The sequence below is a fragment of the Lynx rufus genome, unplaced genomic scaffold, assembly GCF_022079265.1.
Source record: "Lynx rufus isolate CCGP_SWC_20201006 ecotype Redwood Valley unplaced genomic scaffold, mLynRuf1.p SCAF_18, whole genome shotgun sequence".
Lineage (NCBI taxonomy): Eukaryota > Metazoa > Chordata > Mammalia > Carnivora > Felidae > Lynx > Lynx rufus.
The window spans coordinates 26009405-26030977 of record NW_025814832.1 but is presented as its reverse complement, the minus strand read 5'-3'; the positions used below and the strand labels follow the sequence as shown (position 1 = coordinate 26030977).

Below are 21573 nucleotides of genomic sequence, written 5' to 3'. Positions count from 1 at the left end.
CACATCACCCCTCATGATGACTATAATAGTAGAAATGTGTTATTTTCCTAAAGTTCAAATCATTCCCCCCCATCTTCAAAAAAACCTTTCAGTGGCTTTCCAATGGAATAAAATCTGAACCACCCAGGTGTTCTGAGCCTTGCACAATCTGTCTCCAAGTTACCTTTTCTCATTTTATCATTTCAGCCAAGTAATCTTTTAATTCAGCCACAGTGAACTACTTCCACTTCTGTGTAATACTTTCCCTCTTATATGTAATGGTTCTGTCCATGCTGTCTGTCTGGAATACCATCACTCACATCTGCCTTTAGAAGTACACATGGTCAGGGGGCGCCTGGGTGGCTCAGTCGGTTAAGAATCTGATTTTGGCCCAGGTCATGATCTCACAGTTTTTGAGTTCAAGCCCCACATCGGGCTCTGTGCTGACAGTCAGCTCAGAGCCTGGAGCCTGCTTCGGATTCTGTGTCTCCCCCTCTCTCTACCCCTCCCCTGCTCACGCTCTGTGTCTCTCTGTCTCTCAATAATAAATAAATGTTAAAAAAATAAAAAATAAATAAATAAAAGAAGTACACATGGTCAGGAGGTGCCTGGGTGGTTCAGTCGGTTAAGTTTCTGATTTTGGCTCAGGTCATGCATGATCTCTTGGTTCTTGAGATCAAGCCCCTCATTGGGCTTACTGTTGTCAGTGCTGAGTCTGCTTGGGATTTTCCCTCTGTCTGTCCCCCACTCTTGTACTCTCACTTGCATGGTGCTCTCTCTCTCAAAATAAATAAATAAACAAAAACAACAAAAAAAGCACACACATCGTCTACATTCGCATAGTCTCCTGAGTCCTCTCTTTACTCTGTTCTCCCCCTGCACTCAAGGCAAGCTTAAAACAGTTTGGTGATATATAGAACTGTCTTCACCACAATCACTGCCACCACCTCAGATAACAAGGAGACTTTAAAGAACAGAGGCGCCTGAGTGGCTCAATCAGTTAAGCATCTGACTTTGGCTCAGGTCATGATCTCTCAGTCCTTGAATTTGAGCCTCACATCGGACTCTGTGCTGACAGCTCAGAGCCTGGAGCCTGCTTCAGATTCTGTGTCACCCTCTCTCTCTGCCCTTCCCCCGCTTGTGCTCTGTCTCTGTCTCTGTCTCTCTCTCAAAAATAAATAAACATTTAAAAAAATTTTTAAATAAAGAATAGATTAATATTTGTCTCACATTACACGACATATTTGAGAAGCTGTCCATATTATTCTCTTTACTCTCTTGACTACTGTATGCTTTGTATTAGGGGTACTGATTTGTAATGAAATTGCATAAATGCTACATTTCCTATTGGATTGCAATTATGTTTATATTCCTCAAAGCATGTAACATGGTGTGAGGCTAATAATAATAATAATAATAATAATAAATGATCTACCACTTATTAAGTGTTTACATTTGCCAGGCATTCTTTTAAGCACTTACAGATACAACAATTCTGTGCATCATAGATATTTCTTGAATGCACGTTGCTGGTCCATTTGGAATAAAGCACAGTTGCTGGTCCACTGCTTATGGGAACCACCCCAGCAGAGAATCTGAAGTCACTGTCCATGGTGGGATTGTGCAGCCATGGGCAAGGTAGCATCCAGGAAACAGCAGTTAATGCTCATGGACAGATATATTTAGGCCCTTAGATTGCATCCTAGTTCTCCATTTACTGACTAACCGACCTTAGCAAATTAACCTGTTTGTAGGTTAGGTTCTTCATCTGACTAAGAGATGCTAATTCACCTTAGGCAAATGAGACAATATACAAAAAGTACCTAGGACAGCACTGGGTATATAGTAAGGGCTCAATAAATAGTAGCTATTCCTTTTAGTATTATATACAAGGCACAGGGCTAGGTAGTGTGAAGTATAAAACCCAGAAGTAGGGGCGCCTGGGTGGCTCAGTCGGTTAAGCGTCCGACTTCGGCTCAGGTCATGATCTCACGGTTCATGGGTTCAAGCCCCGCATCGGGCTCTGTGCTGACAGCTCGGAGCCTGGAGCCTGCTTCAGATTCTGTGTCTCCCTCTCTCTCTGCCCCTCCCCTGCTCATACTCTGTCTCTCTCTGTCTCAAAAATAAATAAAAATATTTAAAAAATAAAAATTAAAAAAACCCAGAAGTAAACAGATTAGGGTGGTGGGTATTGCTTGGCCCCAAAGGCAGAGGTCTAAATCCGTGTGCTCAGCTAAGTTCCCTTTTAGCTCTAGGCTGTGATTCTGTCTGTACTTTCAAGTTGGCACTTAGAAGCCAACAACCATATGCCCTCACCACATCGCAGCAATTCAGGTCAGGCAGTTGCTCAGTTTAGAGTTACCAAAGCCTAGATGGTAGGGATTGAGGGATTGACACCTTTAAAAGGAAACACGGGTAAGTAATGGCCCAACCAGGCAGCCTTGGTTCCTAAACTCAGAACTTGTTGCTGCCATTTGTACTTTCATCAGAAGGAAACCTCTAATTCAGCCTGAAGCTGCTATCATTAATCATTCAAAGGTGTGGTACGATTTTGACTACAAGCTGGACTAGAGGCTCCGTGCAGGTTTGGGAGAAGTTACACTCTTGTGGTTTGACTAACCTTTTTTATGAGTATGTTACTAAAGAAACGTGAGCTGTTGGCTTTTCAATTACTGTAGCTTACCCCTTCTGAGTTTCATACACATTGAGTCATCGTGTCTACAGGTGACTGATAATCATCTGCACTACTCAAGTTACCGTAACTCAGAGATGAGGGGATCTGATGATTGTAGGTTGCGTGCACGTGAAGATCTGAGGCTCTCCCATCTTCACAATGAACAATGGTCTGTGTTAACCACAGAACTCAGTCACATATTTCCACTCATCCAAGGGTTTATTTCCCTCTTACTGTTTTGCCTCTTACAACTTTAGCACTCAGCTGTTTTCTGACATGTGCTGCAGGTTGGTATAGACTCTGAAACTGTAGGCCTAGTTCAGTAAAGCGAACTCTTGGGAGAAAGGATAAAAGCAGAGTTTATGATGTGCCTACCCCACCCCGGAAACTTTCTGGAACCTCTCTGTTAGGTGAAAAGATAAAAAAGGTTCTCACGGACCCCTGGTATCTGGGGAGTTGAGTAGAACCAGCCACACTGGAAAATCATCGATGACCTTGAAAAGGCCAGGAAACCAAAGTTCATCATTTCTGTGTCACGTTCAGGAGAATGAATATTTGTGACCTTAGCTGGCTTTCATGTTCTCAGCCTCATTCTTTCAAACAGCTTTGATCAAAGATATATTCAATCTGGAAGCTGAAAATAAGAACCACTGATGACTTTGGCAAAGGTCTACTTTTCTGTTGCTTTTTATTGAGTTGCCAAAGCAGGGTGTTTTTCTTTGCATATTTTTTCTCTCAGGTATTTGTCTAGAAACTATCATGTTGGCCGTAAGGTAGTGGGGATGCAGGACAAATCCATCTGATTCCATTAGATCTTCTAGCTGCTCTTTCTGGCTCCCATTTCTCACTGTTCTGGTCTATCTTACACTTTGCTGTTTCATTAATATCCTGAAAATAAAATTTTGACCCAAGCCTCCCTTGCTCAAGGGCATGTGGCAGTTTGTTCTTTGTTCAAATCCAAATCCAATTTCAGAATGCCCATCGTTTGGTTTCACCATGTGTTATCTTTTTTCAGTATCTCCCCAAATGTGGAATGCAAAATGCCAGGAGGCCCATGGGGCAAGAAAATTATTTTGTTTTTTAGTTCTCTCTCAATCTTCTTGATTATACCAAAGGAAAAAGGTTTAGATTTAATTTGATGTTAGATTTCATTAATACTAATCTCACACTTGGCAATCTCTGTTTTTAGCAGAGAGAGGGGATCTTTGTTTACAAGTAGTCACAGTATCTGATCAAAACTTAAGTAAATCGCTCTATTTCATTGTCTTTATTTTTCATAACTACCTTCTATTTGCTGTAAGTGATTCTGGTTTTCCATTTGTGTTAGTAATATAAAGTTTACTTAAAAAGCAAACTTGCGGGGTGCCTGGGCGGCTCCATCAGTTAAGTGTCAGACTTAGGCTCAGGCCATGATCTCACGGTTCGTGTTTTTGAGCCCTGCGTTGCGCTCTGTACTGATAGCTCAGATAGCTGGAGCCTGCTTTGGATTCTGTGTCTCTGTCTCTCTGCCCCTCGCCTGCTTCTCTCTCTTTCTTTCTCTTTCTCTCTCTCTCTCTCTCTCTCTCTCAAAAGGTAAATAAACATAGGGGCGCCTGGGTGGCTCAGTTGGTTAAGCATCCGACTTCGGCTCAGGTCATGATCTCGCGGTTCGTGGGTTCAAGCCCTGCGTCGGGCTCTGTGCTCACAGCTCGGAGCCTGGAGCCTGCTTAGGATTCTGTGTCCCCCTCTCTCTCCACCCCACCCCACCCCTGCTTGTGCTCTGTCTCTGTCTTTCAAAAATGAATAAACATTTTAAAAAAAGGTAAATAAACATTAAAAAAAGAAAGAAAGAAAGAAGAAGCAAACTCAGGGCACCTAGGTGACTTGGTCAGTTAGACATTCAACTCTTGATTTCGGCTTGGGTCATTATCTCAGGTTCATGAGATAGAACCCCACATCAGGCTCCATGCTTCTAGAGCAGAGCCTGCTTGGGATTCTCTCTCTCTCTCTCTCTCTCTCTCTCTCTCCCCCCCTCTCTCTCTCTGCCCCTCCCCCACTGGCACACGGGCACACACACTCTCCCTTTCAAAATAAATAAACATTTTTTAAAAGAAAATTCATTTTAGCAAAAAAAAAAAAAAAACCAGAGAAAGAAAAGGCAAGCTGATTCCAACAAAACAAAAAGTCCTAACATTTACCAAGTGCTTTCTATGTACTAGGCATTTTTCTAAGCACTTCCCAGTGACCCTGGGTGGCAGATACAATTATTATCCCCATTATACATGAGGACATGGAGCCATAGACACGTTAAGTAACTTGCCCAAGGTCACACAATGGGTAACTGATGAGCCAGCATCAGATCCAGTCCCATCTGGCCCTATTGCCCAGGCACTCAACCACCACACCACCCTGAGGTGCCAGTATTGCAGAACGTGAGGGAATAAGTGAAGTTTCAGAAATGCTGTATTTCATTCTTCCTGAAGGAGAGCTACAGCCATACTCTCTTACTCTTCCCTGCTTGTGTCCTGTGTAGTTCCACTTCTCTGCCTTCTGTCATGCTCCTCCCTCAATTAGGATGTCTCATCAACCTCTCTGAAAAGCTACGTCATACCAGTTCATCAAGACCCTTCTCAAAATCTGGGTCTTCCAAGAAAGCTTTCCCTGCCCCAGGTACTCTTGAATGTTTTTCATTCCCTTAACACTTAAATAGACAATTTCTACCAGACTGCCTTACCCTTGCCTTATAATTCTTTTTACAGAAGATGTGTACTCCCCTACTTAACTGCCTTAAGCATGGCATTTAGAATAAAATCAAAGACCTCCATAGAGCAGGGCTGTCCTTTCATGACTTCTAACATTTATTTTTCTCTGCTTCCATGCATACAGGTCTTGTTTCTCTCCCACTAGTTTGGAGACAGCTCAAGAACAGAAACCAGTTCTTCCAATTCTTCTGTTTTCTTGAATTCTTTCATTATTGGACCCTTTACTGTATGGCAGGGACAAGCTTTGGAACCATAACATGCCTAGGGAATGTTACAGAAGAGAGGATCTGGTTCAGCATATCCCCCCAGAATCTAGTGTCTACAAAATAAAAAAGCATCAGCAATACCTTAGCCTCACTTTCAGTGCTTGACACATCCACCCGTTCTCTCTTCCCTCTACCAGCCACTCACCGCTGAGCACATCTGCCATCACTGCAGACCCTGTTCCTGCCTTCCCTGTGGCCAGAGAGCCTCTATTTTCTAACACACAACACCCACACCCCAAAGGTGGCTAAACTCTGTTTTCAGAATTTCTCAGCAGTTTGACAGGAGCAGTAGGACAGGGTGACCACAAATACATTTTTCAGTTAAGTGTGAGATAGGTCCTAATGATCACCTGTGTATCAATGATACATTTTTTTTTCAAACAAAAGCATGACATACTTTATGAAAGGAATAAAGACTGTGATCTTTCATCAAGGAAGCTTTTCTAAAACTTTCTACATTTGAAGTTCATTTACTTAAATCTCAGTCTGGTGACAATTTGTTTGGGGAGTGGTAAGTTGGAGGTTTGGGGGCTACTTTTTCTGCCCCTGTAGCTATTTAAAAAGCTGCAGAGGCTAGTTGCTGAGCATCCCCGCTGTTTGCAGCACTTCCGTTCCCCTGGCTCTCTAGTATTACTAGCAAAATAAGAGTTTGGGAATTGATTGGGTTGAGAGTCCAGGAACAGTAGAAGTGCCATGCTCCTGCACAGTGGTAGCTCCCCAGCCTTCCGTGAACCCTGCCCCAGTGTCCTCTTGCTTCTTTTTCTCTCCTTTTCTCCAGTGTCCCCTCTGATGTGAGCAGTGGAAACAGTTCACGTTGTAGCCTCAACTTAATGACATCTCTGACACTCCCTTTTGTCTGCCTGCTTAATTTATTTTGACTGTCCAAACATGTACTGTCAGCCACTGTCCCTTGAGACTTCAGCACCCATTGGAGCCATTCTGCCTGGGCTGGGTGTTCTTGTTTTTTTTTTTTTTTTAATGTTTATTTATTTTTGAGAGAGAGAGAGAGACAGAGCATGAGTGGGGGAGGAGCAGAGAGAGAGGGAGACACAGTATCCAAAGTAAGGTCCAGGCTCTGAGCTGTGAGCACAGAGCCTGATGCGGGGCTCGAACCCACGAATCGTGAGATCATGACCTGCCGAAGTCGGACGCTTAACTAACTGAGCCGCCCAGGCGCCCCAGGGCTGGGTGTTCTTGAGCAGGTGGCACATCCTTCCTCCCTTTTCAAGGACTCTGGAAAATCATTTTACAAACTCTCTGCCCGTGTGTTCTTCCTCTTGTAATTATTTCTTTCACTTGTTCTAGGTGAGAAGCGCCACTGTTTTGACGTCAACTATAATCCCGGCTATATGTACGAGAAAGAGAGTGAGATGATACAGACCCGGATGATGGACCAAGCCATCAATAATGCCATCAGCTATCTCGGTGCAGAAGCCCTGCGCCCCTTAGTCCAGACACCACCTGCTCCCACCTCTGAGATGGTTCCAGTGATCAGCAGCATGTATCCCATAGCCCTCACCCGTGCGGAGATGCCAAATGGTGCCCCCCAGGACCTGGAAAAGAAGAATATCCACCTGCCAGAGAAGAGCCTGCCTTCTGAAAGAGGCCTCTCCCCCAACAATAGTGGCCATGACTCCACAGACACTGATAGCAACCATGAAGAACGCCAGAATCACATCTACCAGCAAAATCACATGGTCCCTCCCCGGGTCCGCAATGGGATGCCACTTCTGAAGGAAATCCCCCGCTCTTATGAACTCCTCAAGCCCCCACCCATCTGTCCAAGAGACTCCATCAAAGTGATCAACAAAGAAGGGGAGGTGATGGATGTGTATCGATGTGACCACTGTCGAGTCCTCTTCCTGGATTATGTGATGTTCACTATTCACATGGGTTGCCATGGCTTTCGTGACCCTTTTGAGTGTAACATGTGTGGATATCGAAGCCATGATCGGTATGAGTTCTCATCTCACATAGCCAGAGGAGAGCACAGAGCCATGCTGAAGTGAACATCTGGTCTCCAAGATGATTTACGCCTGAGCATTCAACATAATTTGTAAAAACCGACACCCCACCTAACGAATTATTCTCCAAACTCATTTCCAAACTCCCTTCCATACCATTTTTAGTGTCCAAAGAGTCATGTTCACATGGGCAACAGGGAAATGCTGCCTTCATTCAGAAATTGTTTGCAGATAATATCGTGTTATCATTTTTGTTAAACCTTTGTTTTCTCATTAGGAACTTGAATTTTTATGATATTTAAAAGCCAGTGAAGTATTTGGTCATTATCTTTTGCAGCAATGGAACAAGCAGTCCTTGGAGTTTGTTGCCATTCAAAAGAATCTCCCAGTTGTGCTGCAAGAGACATTCTTTCTGAGATACACAGATACATCAGCCATATGTGGAAAAGCATTTTGGTCATCTGCCTAGGTCCACAAAGAAGAAGAGCTCACCAGCTAACCTGGCTCGGAAGCCATGCCCTTCTGTACTTAACACAGGCTGAAAGTCTAGGATATAGTCTCCTCATCCCAAATTATACTCTAATGGTAAGGAAAAGAACAGCCATAAAACAAGTATCTGTTACCAGTAACTGAAGACTGAAGTCTCTAGGCAGCAGACCCATTTCTTAGCACACAAGGGGGAAAAAATCAAGTCATCCAATGATACTTCTGCCTCTACCCTTTAACCTTCCCATCATCAATTAAAAGTTGCTTTAGTTTAAACCAGTCATGAATAGGAGAAATTCTATATCAGAAGAACGGATGGCTTTAAACATAGACCATCATTGAAACTCCAGGAAGTTGTCGGCTTTGGACGATGGCATCCATTTCCTATGATCAAGACTGGCAGAACTGGGCTCTGAGGGGGAAATGGTTCAGAAGCACCATGGGGCAGTGAGGGGGGTGGGTAGTTACCTAAAAGTTCTTGGTCTCCTTCATGGAGCATTAGTGTACAGACACTTACCAATGATTTCTTTTTTTGACAAAAAACCACCGAAGATTCCAAAATGAGTGACTTAGTCTCCCCCTCCCCACAGGAGAGGAATCAGGGACAGATGTCATGTGTGTTGTTTGGGTCTTTGATGAGCTTCCTGATGGGGTGAGGAGGGGGCAACTCTGCTGACAGGTTCTCCTTGATCAAGCAGGGTGGGTTTCTCTCTCCATTTTAAGTGGAGCTGCTGTATGCCACGAAAACTCCTGAAAGATCTTGATTCTGCACATGTATCGGTCAGCTTTGTCATCTGTTATGGGAAATACGCTATCAAGGGAAAGTTCAGGGATAATTGTAAAATTAGTATTGCAATAGGGGTCACGAAATCTGTTTGTGAATTCCATATTGGCTGCTAATTAGCTGTATGACTTTGGGCAAATCACTTAACTCTTAAAACTAAGTTTCTTCAACCATAAAGTAACAGTTGGGTTTATACATTCTCTAAGGTCCCTTCCAGCTTTAAATGTATGCGATTATGCTGTAACCACAGTTACTTTTTAGACCTCTTAATGCATGGGTATTAAGCAGAAGAGTATGTATATGAATATCTGTTTCACATTGCTTTGGTGTGAAAATGGTAGTGTTGTTAAATTTTTCCTTTAACCACTGAGTTGTGAATGTGAAGAGGATGGTGGGGAGGAACAAAAAACAGGAAGGTATTTTGATCTTGCCCCAAAGTATATACACAAAGTGGCACCTGCAGCTGCTTGCCAAAGCCTTTTTTTCTCTCTCTCTCTCCTTTTTAAGAACTGGTGTTAGCGAAAATAAATTCTGCTTCCAGGGACAACTTCATGGAGCCTAGTTACACATTAAGAGTCAGCTTTGTGCACCTTTCTACCAGAGCCAAGAATCCCCAATTCCTGGTAGATTAGTGTTTTATGTATCTGCCTTGATATTTCGAAAGGGCTTAGGCATTAGACTTCAACTCAACTAATTTATGTGCTGCCAGTAATTAAAATGTTCCACCTCAGACTGCACAAATGGCTTATCCTTCTTTGTAGCATGGCGTCTGTCTCAGGAAAAAAAAAAGACTTTGTGAAATTCCATGGTAACAGTCCCAACATGTCTGAGATTTCAGCTAAAAGACTAGACGTATTTCAGTGCGTAGTCTTCACTATGTTTCCGTAATCCTAGACCCCAAGCTACGCCAGGTTGCTTACACCCGTTGTGGCCGAGGAGCTGCTTATTATACTCTTGAAATGCCGCACATCCTGTTGGCTCTTCAGGGGACAAAAGAAAGACTATTTGGAAGCAAGAATTAGTAGGAAAGAAAGCTTGGGAAAGCGGGCATTTCCACCAGATTAGTGGGAAAGTCCTTCTGCAGAAGCCAACTCTTGCACCTTAAGAGTGAAAGAGGCCCATCCCACTAACCTAGGGACTTTTGTGTAGATATGACCCTCATTTTCCCTGTGACTAATAGATTTTCTAAATGATTTCTATTCTTCTGAGGTCAGTCTTCTGAGTGGGGTGGCCACTCAGAAATGCTACTTTCACTGTAGCATTCTGGGCCTAGATTGGGACACACCGAGTCCGGAGAAAATTTGCATGTACAAACTGCATATTCTTAAATCTTAAAGTCGAACCAGTTAATATGTAGTAGTGGTTGTCACCACACAGGTGAATATTTCCTTCTGTAGGCACTCCTTATACCAATTAATGTCCCTGCCCACCGCTTGCTGGTAAAGAGGGTAAAGGAGAATCTTAGCAAGATTGCTTAGTGAGAAGGGCAGAATCAGGATTCACGTTCAACCATGTTGGACAGTGAGATCTCCTTTCCCAGCCAGAGTCCCTCTGAACATGAACGCGGTGGGTCTTCGCTCATCTTCATTTCCCACCACACACCCAGGAGGCCACAATCTGAGGAACAGCCAACCCCATGGAAAGTTCCCTTGCAGCCAAGGTGACAGAATTGGGGTGAGGCGGAAAAGGAAGAGAACTGGCTCTCCAGATGTTCCTTACCACCACTTGAATCATTGCACAGGTATTTCCTAACGACATAGAACTAAACAGAAGTTATCTCCCCCATTACCCTCCACCACCATCACCAAGGACAAAAAGACATTAATAAACCTATCAGTCTTGGGGCACCTGAGTGGCTCAGTCAATTGAGCATCCAACCCTCGGTTTTGGCTCAGGTCATGGTCTTGCAGTTTGTGAGTTCAAGCCCTGCGTCAGGCTCCACGCTGACAGCCTGCTTGGGATCTCTCTCTCCCTCTCTGTCTGCCCCTCCCATGCTCATTCTCTCTGTCTCTCTTGAAATAAATAAATAAACTTAAAATTTTTTTAAATAAATAAATCTACCAGTCTTTAGATTCTTTAAGTCATTCTCCCCAAAAGATATTTGCCTTGACACAGATAAGCTAACTAATCTTATGCCTTGTTACCTATTTTGAGCTGTTCCTGACTCAGCTTCTGATTTTGTCAGTGACAAGATTTCTCACCTTTCAAATGCAGTGCTTAACATTTGCTAGGCCCATACTCATAGTGGTGGCCCAGATATAATATGACCTCAGATTTCTTTTGCAAAGAAAAAGGTCTGAAAACACAGAATTTTGCTTAGTTGAAACACTGTGTTATGAACAAATCTCACACTGACATGAAGTTTTTCCAAGTAGTCTCTGTATCACTATTCTTATTCTCCTCCTCTGCTTTTTCCCCTCTGATAAATGTGAGGTTTAATGTGTTTTAAGGGAAAAAGCAATACTGCTGATAAATATCCCAGCACAGACACAGTAAGACCGTAATGGAAATGTTAAATGCTTAGAGTCCTAACTTTAAAATGTACCCCACAGAGAACAGGTCTGTTGGTCTCCAGTGGAGATTTGGAAACTCCAGGCCACTCAACATTTGAATCGTCAGAGATAGCCAACCTCTTTCACAAGGGCTTGGAATTGAGATTTATGAGCTCAAGAAGAGAAAGAAAGGGGAGTGATAAAAAATTTTGCCCTAGGAAGTAGCATCCAGTTGTGCAGAAGAGATACTTCTCCTTTAAAGAATTGGGAGCTAATTTTTTAGGTTCAGACAGTACAGTTCAGAGAACTCTCTATAAGCAGAGTTCAGAAAAGCAGAATGGATTTGAAACTTCCGTGCCTGTGAAGAAGACAATTTTGGCCTGAAACCAAAGGCTAGAACTGGGCCACTCTAGGAAAAGGATGCTGTTCTCTAAAGATAAAGGACTGACTGGTTCTGCAAATAATCAGTGAACCCAGGGCTGGGCACTGCCTCTAAAGACCGTGGACTCAGAAGAGCCTGGAAAAGAAGTGTAGGCTTTAGACTTGTGTGAGCTCAGAATACAAGACTGTAGCTCCATTCACCCCAACTGTAGATAGTGTGTACCCCACCATGCCATCAACATGATAAACAGGTCTTTGCACTTTGAAAAAGTTGAATGCAAGTTTCCTCCGAATATTACAAGAGTGGACTGCTGAATATTCATATCGATTGAGCTGTTCTTTGAAAACGGAATGTTAATGTTTTGATTAAAAAATGTAAGGACAGAATATCTACCTCCCAAGGATGTTATGAAGTTTTATGTAATTTTGTCTATGGGGTGATGTTACTGTTTTTTTTGGGGGGGGGGATTATGTTGGATGGTTACAAATTTTCCACTACGTGTACTGTATGTGGATTTAAAGACATGGAGATATTCCAAGGCCATACTAGGACCACAGTTCAGTCATTCAGTAGCCAGTGGAGGCATGTGATCTCTAGCACAGTCTCCTTCATGTTATTTTAATTCATAAGAGTAAAGAATATGCTGAATATTAAAACCAATATGAGTTAACCACATGCTACAGACACTTCACGGCACTGCAGCCAGGAAAGTAGAATGGCTTTGCTCCCTCCCTGTCTCATGAGCTCTTGACTATTAACTCCCCAAGTAACTTAGAGTTTCCTCAAATGCTCCTCACTATCCATCTCCCTATTGACCCTACTCTAGAAAGCCTGGAGAGCAGTCCCATAATGTAACCCCCCTTCTCCCAAGCCTGTGCCACACCTCTGTGGGGCCTAGCTTCAGATTCTGAAGCTGCTTTTCTTCTTCCTCTCATAAAAAGACTGAGAACAAACATTTTAACATAGTAAGAAAATGGAGCAGCCTTGAAAATGATCCCATTGTCAGTGACTCATTTATACAAGGACTTTTCCAGGTTAGCAGACAAAAACCCTTGTTGGTGGGCCTGCTTCTGTGGGTTCACAGAAACCAAATTACTGTGGGTTGCAAAGAATTAGCAGGTCATTTGAAAAGCAGACATCCCTTCACCCAGACTGTGGTTTTGCATGCTCAGGTTCTCAGTCTATGAGCTTTGGTGAGGGATCATTTTGGCTACTGGAAAAACCATAGGTTATTTTTAATTTCTGGTTGCCAAAGCCACCACACGTGTGGTCTGTGGATGACCCTTGTCTGCAGAATGACAGGGGAAGAAGGGAACCTGGTTTGGGGGTTCAAAGTGGCCTTCCCCCCAGGAGGAAGGGAAGGAGCCCTTGCTGAGTGGTTTCGACACGGCCTGTGCTCATAGCATTCTCTCTGGGTTTCTCAGAAATGCCCTCCCTGCCCAGCAGTGACCTTCTCTCTTAACTCCTCTCAAGTTTTACCCAGAGTCCAACTATTTTAGAGCATCGTAAGGTGCCCTATTCCTCTGTAACGACTGTTTAAAGAAAGTCAGCTTCTGAAATGTAGCAATGCTAACCTTGCCAGAACCATAATGAGCGCATCACATAAAAAAAAAAAAAAAAAAAAAAAAAAAACACACAAAAAAACATAAAAAAAACGAACAAACAAAAAAAAAAACCTGCTGATAGTTTTCAAGATTTCTATATCATGTTTGATTTTTACACTGAAAAATAAAAAAATATATACTGGTGTGTTTAAAATTAGTCATTGTGCATGCCTATCATTTATAGCTGTCAGAAAATGGAAGGACTTAATTCTGCCTCTAGGACTGTTTTCTTAATTTAGTCCCTGTGGCTATTTCTTAAGTCTAAGTACCAAGGTGAATGAAATTATCACTGAAATAAGGCATCTACTCTGGTGCCTTCCTGAGCCTGCCATTGGCATCCTGTTGCTGGCCCCCATACCCCTATACTGGGGTTCTCATTCCACCGGCCCTTAGTTCACTAAGGAGACCCAAGGAAGTTGGGACCTGGATTTGGCTGGCTCAACACTGCAGTGTCTCCCAGTGCCAAGACACTGCTCTGCCCTTGTTCCCAGCATGGGTTCTTTCTAGAAGATAGGCAAGCCCTGGCTTTTTCACTGCTAGGGTCTCAGAAACATCCACCTCAGGAAGTTCAAGTGAAGTCACTAAACTCAGCCACACTTACTTTTTTTAAGGTTTTATTTATTTTTTTAAGTCTTATTTATTATTTTGAGAGAGAGAGAGAGAGAGAGAGAGAGAGAGAGAGAATCCCAAGCAGGCTCCACACTGTCAGCACAGAGCCTGACTCAGGGCTTGAACCCACGAACTGTGAGCTCATGACCTGAGCCCAAATCAAGAGTCCAATTCTTAACCAACTAAGCCACCCAGGTGTCCTAAGATTTTATTTTTAAGTAATCCCTACACCCAACATGGGGCTCAAACTTACAACCCCAAGATCAAGAGTCTCATATTCCCCCGACTGAGTCAACCAGGCGCCCCAGCTGCATTTAAAAATAGTCTTAAGAGGGGCGCCTGGGTGGCTCAGTTGGTTAAGCGTCCGACTTCAGCTCAGGTCGTGATCTCACGGTCCGTGGGTTCAAGCCCCGCGTCGGGCTCTGTGCTGGCAGCTCAGAACCTGGAGCCTGCTTCTGATTCTGTGTCTCCCTCTCTCTCTGACCTTCCCCCCATTCATGCTCTGTCTCTCTCTGTCTCAAAAATAAATTTTAAAAAATTAAAAAAAAATAGTCTTAAGATACTTGGAGGCCCAAACCTAAGGTGCTGGGGAGAAAGTCCTAGGAGAATGGCACAGACATTATTCAGCTTTCGCCTGGTCTTGATATCTTCTGGTCTCTCTTAGAAAATATCAGAAAAGAGAATGGGAGGTCATCTGGTGTTCTGCTCAACCTCTTCCAAAACGCCTTCCTTTTCCCCTCCTCTGTGAGAGAGGCAGAAAGAAGCCATTTCTGAAATTTAGGATCAGCAAAGGTGGGGCCAGGTTGGGGGCAGCTTCCTCTGTCTCTACGCTCAGCACCATCTCCTTCCCTACAGCACCAGACTGCTGGAAGATCTCCAGCAGGTTTTGCACTCTCAGCACTAAGGGAAGGGAGAGAGGAATTGTGTCACAGCCCGCCTTTGTATTATTACATTAAGTACTTTGAAAAGTGGCCTCTGGATAACTGAGTGGTGTGTGGCCTTTTCCTCCCCACTGCCTTCCCAAAGCGAGCAGCTCAGAGAGAAAGGGAGACCAGGAGACCCCATCCCATTTGCCAGTGAGCAGTGGAGAGAGCTGTGAGGCTGGCTGGTGCTGGGCTTGGGGCTGGATTGGCTTCCAGCCTAAGGACAGTGTCCTTTCCTAATTCTTGGAACTGATGTGACACTTTAGAGGGTGGTAGGCCTGGCAGAGGAGGCCACCCCACACCTGCACCTGCCTCCTTCCCCTCCCCCATCACTCAACACAACCAGGCCATTCACACTGCCAGCGGTGCCCAAACTTCCACCTGCAGGCAACTGCCATCCAAGGGCAGGCAAGGGCACAAGGACCTGTGTCTCTCCCCTCGCCTCTTATTCCCTAGCACCCAAAGTTTGAGCAAAAGTGGAGATGAGATCTCTGGGAAGGCCAGGAATGGTGAGGGATGGTGAAGGAGCACATTGGGCCCGGGACACAAATTCTGGCTGCAGAACATTCCCGGTCAGACAGTTGTTTGCATAAAAGCCAAAAACCACTGCACCTGGGGTGGGAGGCCCTCTGGGGAGGTACTCCCTGGCTTGGGGGAGAGGGGGAAGGAAGGTGTCATGGAAAGTCCCTGAAGGACACGGGGCGTTGAATTTGCTGCGGTTTTGTTTTTAACTCTGTCTTGACCTGTGAAGTAGGCAGCTGCCTCCCTTCCCCCCAAATAACAGACCTTCCCCCAGAATAACACGAACATACCCAAGGAAAGAGCACTGCAGTGGAAAGTATGGAGGTTAGAGGGCCTGTGGGTGATGTAAACTGCCCCCCTTCCCCAGGACTGGTGGGGCAGGAAGCCCAGAGCAGTCTTTTCCCATCACCTCACCTCCCCCCCTACCCCCCAGGCCCCCTGGCCCAGAAGAGCTGCCTAGTCAAATAAACCACAGCCCTGGGGGTGGCTGGTGGGAACTAGGGGGGGGCAGATGCCACCTCTTCCCCAGCCTTGTCCTTCCACCAGGTCACTCCCCATCCCACCCCCACTGGAATTTGTCTCTCTGCCTCCCTGTCACTCACAGAGCCTACCACCCTCCCTAGACTCCTGGATGACGGGGGTGAAGGGGGAAACAGAGTCAATGAATAGAGCAAAGCTCTGAAATGTCAGTAAAGCAAATGGCAGCCTGGTGCAGACTCCAGCTGAGTACTTGGACTCCTGCGGTCCAACCCCAGCTCTGCCACTCTCTGGGTGAACCTGGGCACTTTGCTTTCCCTCTCTGGGCCTTCATTTTTCCCTGGAACTGAATCTCTGAAGTTCCTTCCAGCTGAGACCGAGTCTGGCCTCAGCCCCATTGTTCTGGCCAGGCCCTTCCTCTAACTCGAGAAACAAGAGGAAAGAAAGGGGGTACCGTGCCCTCTTCCTTTTCTCCCCACCACCCCTCAGGCATTCACAGGGAGGTTCGGCGCTGGAGCTAGGGTTATGGCGGCCTATGATTTTCCCAAACGATCACTTTCTAAACCATTCTATGAAATTCCAATCCTGGCCCACAGGAGTGTGGGGGACGAGGAGGTGACAGTGGAGTTGTAGCCTCTGAATATGGGCACCGAGGCTGGGTCTGAACTCCCGGTCCCGTCCTCTCTCAGTTTCTCTTAATTCTGTGTGGACGCCACACCAGATTCCCGGGTTGGGGGTGCCCAGGTGAGGAAAACGAAGGCCAGGCGGAGGGGGGAAGAAGGGGTGCCGTGCGGCTCGAGGTGGGAGCTGAGGGGGGTGTGAGGGGAGGGGCAGCTGCACTTCTGAGAAACAGCTCCGGCGTCTCAGCAGCCCGCAGCCTAACCCCCTGCCTGCGGCTTCACAGCTCGCTCCTCCTGCCGCCCACGCCGCTCGGGGCCTCTCCGGGGGTCGGCAGCCCCCGCGGAGGCGGTGGCTGCTGGGGAGGAGCCGCAGCCCCGGAGACAGCGGAGTGGAACCCATGGCGTGGGGGTGGAAAATGCAGGGAGGCACGGGGCGCGTGACACCCCGGGAGTAAAAAGTCATCCCTCCCCCGGGGTCCCGAGCGCCAGCCCTCGGCACGCCTGTGTGTCCCCCCTCCACCCCCACCCCAGATGCTCTTCCATCACACCGGGGTAGGATCCAGAAGTGAAACTGCTCGGGGTCACAGCCCAGCGCCGCCGCTGCGCCCCGCCCCGCCCTTCCGGGCACTGCAGCCCGGCAGGATCTCCCAGCTCTCGGGCGACTGCCGCGGAGGAAACTGGGGGAGGGGGAGGGGAAGTGCCCCGCGGGGCAGTCTGCAGAGCGCGGCCTTCTCTCCCGGGGGTGCCCGAGCGTAACCACGAGTAGGAACCTCGAGAGGCGCGGACTTCAACAGCGCGAGCGGAGCGGCGGCGTCTGCACTCCCCGCCACAGCCGCTGGGTGTCACTGCCGCCGCGCGGCTGAGCGGCTCGGGCGCCGTCGGAAGGCGGGGGCGCGGGTCCCAGGGAGCGGGAGCACTGGGCCCGCCGCGCCCCGGAGGTCCTGCCTGGCCTTGGCCGCGGAGGCCCCGCGAGGCTTGGCTGCGACGCTCAGACCTCCCTCCACGCCTGGCGTCCTGAGGCCCCCACGCAGCCCACCAACTCGCAGCGAAGAACAAAGTAACCCCGGGCCCCGCGACGGATGGGCCCGCTGCCGTGGCGCCACGCGAGCCTCCTCCAGGAGTTCCAGAGACCGAGGAGCGTACTCAGCGGCCCCGAAGCGCGCCCCCTGGCGATGCGGGCCGGCCTTTCCCCGCGACCGCAGCTCCCCGACTGCTCGACGCCCTCCAGCCCAGCAACCACGCGCAGGCCGCGTCGTTGGGGACGGGGGAGGGGGGAGGGGGGCCAGGAGAAGGGAACCAAAGGACAGGCGGCGGGTCCAGATCACCTTCCTCCTGTGCTGCGGTGCCAGAGCGACTGCTGGATTCTCACTCTGACTCCTGCCTCGTCCGACTCAGGCCTCGCCTTACTCGTGCAGCGGCCCCTGCGCACCCCCCCAGGTCATCCCTTAGAAGTGTGGGACGCGGTGGCTCAGCTTGGAAGTAGAGAACCAAAAGGTGGGAACCCGTATCGGGACTGATGGGTGTTAAGAGGGCTGGGAGAAAGGAGATGCCCTGGAATCTTTTGGAAAATGGAGGTAGTGTCTGCTAGGAATACCCACTGCTGTCACGTCCTGAATCTAACTCAGGGCGCGGGGTGCGCAGGTAGATGCAGAGGAATACGTCCTTGGGACAGGTCAACCCACATGGGACTGAATTTCAGACCTCAGTAACGCCCGGTAAAGCACAACCCTTCTCAGCCCAGACAGCACCCACGCTTCCTAACACTCCTTCCTGTATGGAGATCATGGAGAACCCCTCCGTCCCCAGGATCACCCATCCTGTGGCTGTAGACTCCAGCCTCCAGTTGCAACATCCAACTTCCCCAAGATCCCAGTGTCTTTTCCCTCCTCTCTCAACTCCCTACCCCTGCTGGAAGCTCAGAATCCTCTGTCCTAAGAGGCCACACTGCACACCTCACTCCCCAGCCCCAAAGCTAGGGTTCCGTCCAACAGTGCAGGACAGGAAAGCAGACTCTGCCGCAGATCTTGCCTCCGTGCAAGTTGGATCCACCAACCCCTGACCTCTCTGCTAGACCAAGTCAGTCACACAGTAATGGAAGCCTTTTTTCCAAATACACCATGAAGCGGAATTCCCAGATATAAAGGCAATCAATGCTCTCCCCAACCCCACCCCAACCTGCCCCCCAATTCCTGCTGCAACCCTTGGAAGCAGGAAGCCAGTAGTAAACTGCTTATGTAGACAGTTTGGAAGAAAGGATCCTCTGAATGGCCGTGGTCTCCCCTGCCTGTCTCCTTTTATTCTTCCCTCCCTCCCTCCTCAGGGTGCCTGGCATGGGCACAAGGAAGGAGCCAGGCAGGATCACTGACCCAATGTTGAACCCTCTACTGGCACCAGGAGGGCCTCCACCCATGAACTTGGAGGCAGTGCAGGTTTCATTGAACAGGATGTCTGGGGAGCAGGGAGAGCAGAAATTGTCCAGAACGTTGTTTGGATGTCCCACGTAGGGCAGCCTATGGGAGGTGGACTTTCCTAGACTCATGCCCACCTGTTCCCAAGGCCAGAAAGTTGGCAGTAGCCCTCCCTGCCCTCCATGCTTGACCAAGCAGGGAGGTCATCCCTGTGGCCACACCCTCCTCCAGGCCCATGGTGCTGCCAAAGACAGCTATACCCTGGCACCAGGCTCACACCAGCCATACTAGCCCCAGGAGCTGGTGTCTGTGATGTACTATAGGCCATTTAGAGCCAGCCCCCTGGATGTGGGCCCTCTCTCAATGCCTGGGTCCTCCTCAGCATAGGGAGATTACAGGGAATTTCCTTTTCTTTTACAGAGGCTCTTTGTAATTTCTGAAATGTTCTTTCATAGGCACATATACTTTTTATAATCAAACCCAATAACTCGATGTGGAAAAGACAGTATCTGAGGTGCCAGCCTCTACCTTCTCCACGGTGCCCCTGCCTCCCTCCCACCAGCCCAGTCTTCCTCATAGCCACAAGCCTCCTCTAACCGCACTGCAGCTATCCTTGGAATTCCCTTGTGCTGTCTGGCCTCTGTGGCTCATGCTTCAGCCTCTTTTGGCAGGAGAACAGCATTCTTCCCGTGTCTTCAGAGCTGGGGAATCTTGCCCTGGGTCCCTCTGCAAGCTGATCTTGAGGGGCCCTTGTCCCCCACACTGTCAGCTGCTGCCTTTCCTCCAAGAAGCCAGAGAGCTCAGCCACCCAGCAAGGATGTTCCGCTGCTGATTTCCAGTATCCAGCTCAGGGTCAAGCCAGCTGCCACCTCGAAAGGTCCCCGATGGCCCAGATCCTTCCTAGTGGCCGGCACCGACAACGGAGAGGACAGAGAACAAAGGGCAGAGAAGGGCTATGTTCTACCACTTGCAAGCTGGGCTGAGTCTGACCTCTGTCTCTAACTCCATGTAGGACCTCAGGTGGGTCCTCGCTTTGAGCCTCAGTTTCCCATTTGTAAAGTGAGAATGATATCTGTCGCACATACTCCGATTAGCTGATTGACAGAGAAGGGCATTGTCCACTGCCTGGTGTCTCAGACTGTGAGGAGACACTGGGTCCTGTTTTTATATAGCCTAAATCCCTGGACATGCTTAAGAAGTGACTTATTCTGGTCCCTTTACTCCCACCCCAGCATGGACCCCTAGCACCCACACCTTAGAAGTGGCCCTGGGCATTCCTGGCCAGTCACACGTCCAGCACCAGTCAGCTCAGGACCGAGGGGCAGCCAGTGCTGGGATGGTTCTGGAAGCCATCCATGGCAGGCAGCACACAGCAGGTTGCTCTGGTTCCCGCTAAAAAGAAACAAAACCTGCACCCCTCTCATGCCTTGACTGCGGTAATTTCTTCGGGGTAGATCCCCAGAAGGTTCCAGGCTACAGGGTGGATGAGGACTTTCTACCCACCTCTGACAGGCCTGGCTCCCCAGCCTGGGATTAGCCAAGGTTGGGGGTGCCTTGGTCACAAGTGGCTGCTGGGGCTGCCAAACCTGGCCCAAGGGCTGGCTATGGTGGCTGGTCCTTCTCAAGGTCACTTCAGGACAACCTGCTCACCGGAGACCAGGACTGCAGAGAAGGAAAGGGCTCTTCAGGAGAGGACATTCCCGCCCCCCACAGGCCATTTGGGAATCCCACCTGGAAGTCAGCCATGCAGGGCTAGCAGAACAGCCCAGACCTGTATTCAGACCTGAGGTGATCTCCTGGCTCTCTCACTGTGACCTGGGGCAGGTCTCCTCACTGAACCGTCAATTTCCTCACCAGCAAAACAGGATCCCACCATCTCGCGCCCAATCTCAAAGATTTGAGGAGAGGTTCTCCGTTTAAAAAAATCTGCAGGGGTTGGCACCTGGGTGGCTCAGTGGATTGTCTGACTCTTTGGTTTCGACTCAGGTCGTGATCTCACGGTTCGTGGGTTCTAGCCCCACACCTGCATCAGGGACTTAGGATTCTCTCTCTCTCAAAATAAATAATAAAATAAAACTTAAAAATTTTTATTATAGAATTTTCAGGCTTACACAGATTTAGAGAATTTAATCAATCCCCATGTACCCATCACCCAGCTTCAACTATTAGCAACTCATGGTTAACCCATGACTATACTCACACCCTCTCCCCTAACCTTGGAGTTATTTTAAAAACAAAGCTAAGACATCATTTTACCTGTAAATACTTCAGAACGACTCTCTCAAAGATGACGACTTAAACGCACACACATAAACACGCACACGCACACACAATACGGTTATCACCCCTTGAAAAGTTAACCATAATTCCCTAATATCATCAAACATCTCACCAGAGCTCAAATTTCCCCCAATTGCTCATAAATGTTTTTTACAGTTAGCTAGTTTGGATTTGAATCAAATAAGGTCAGCACATAACATCTAGTTGACATATGTCTACATTTCTTGAGAGCTAGAGATTCCCCATCTTTTCTTGTAATTTTGCTATTGTGGAAGAAACCGGGTTGTCTATTCTGTAGTTTCCTAGTCTTGATTTGGGTATTTGTATCCCCATGTGTAATTTCACACGTCCCTCTGTCCTCC

At 47.6% G+C, this 21573-nt stretch overlaps 1 protein-coding gene across 3 annotated transcripts in view; it reads left to right on the top strand.

The window, feature by feature from the left end:
• IKZF3 (IKAROS family zinc finger 3) overlaps window positions 1–10806 on the top strand; it is an 89585-nt gene extending 78779 nt beyond the window's left edge. For all 3 annotated transcript variants that reach the window (XM_047081227.1, XM_047081226.1, XM_047081228.1), the window contains one exon: window positions 6966–10806. In XM_047081227.1, coding sequence (XP_046937183.1) covers window positions 6966–7669 — 704 coding nt within the window. In that variant the 3' untranslated portion in view covers window positions 7670–10806. The remainder of the gene's footprint in view (window positions 1–6965) is intronic.
• The last annotated feature ends 10767 nt before the right edge of the window (window positions 10807–21573 follow it).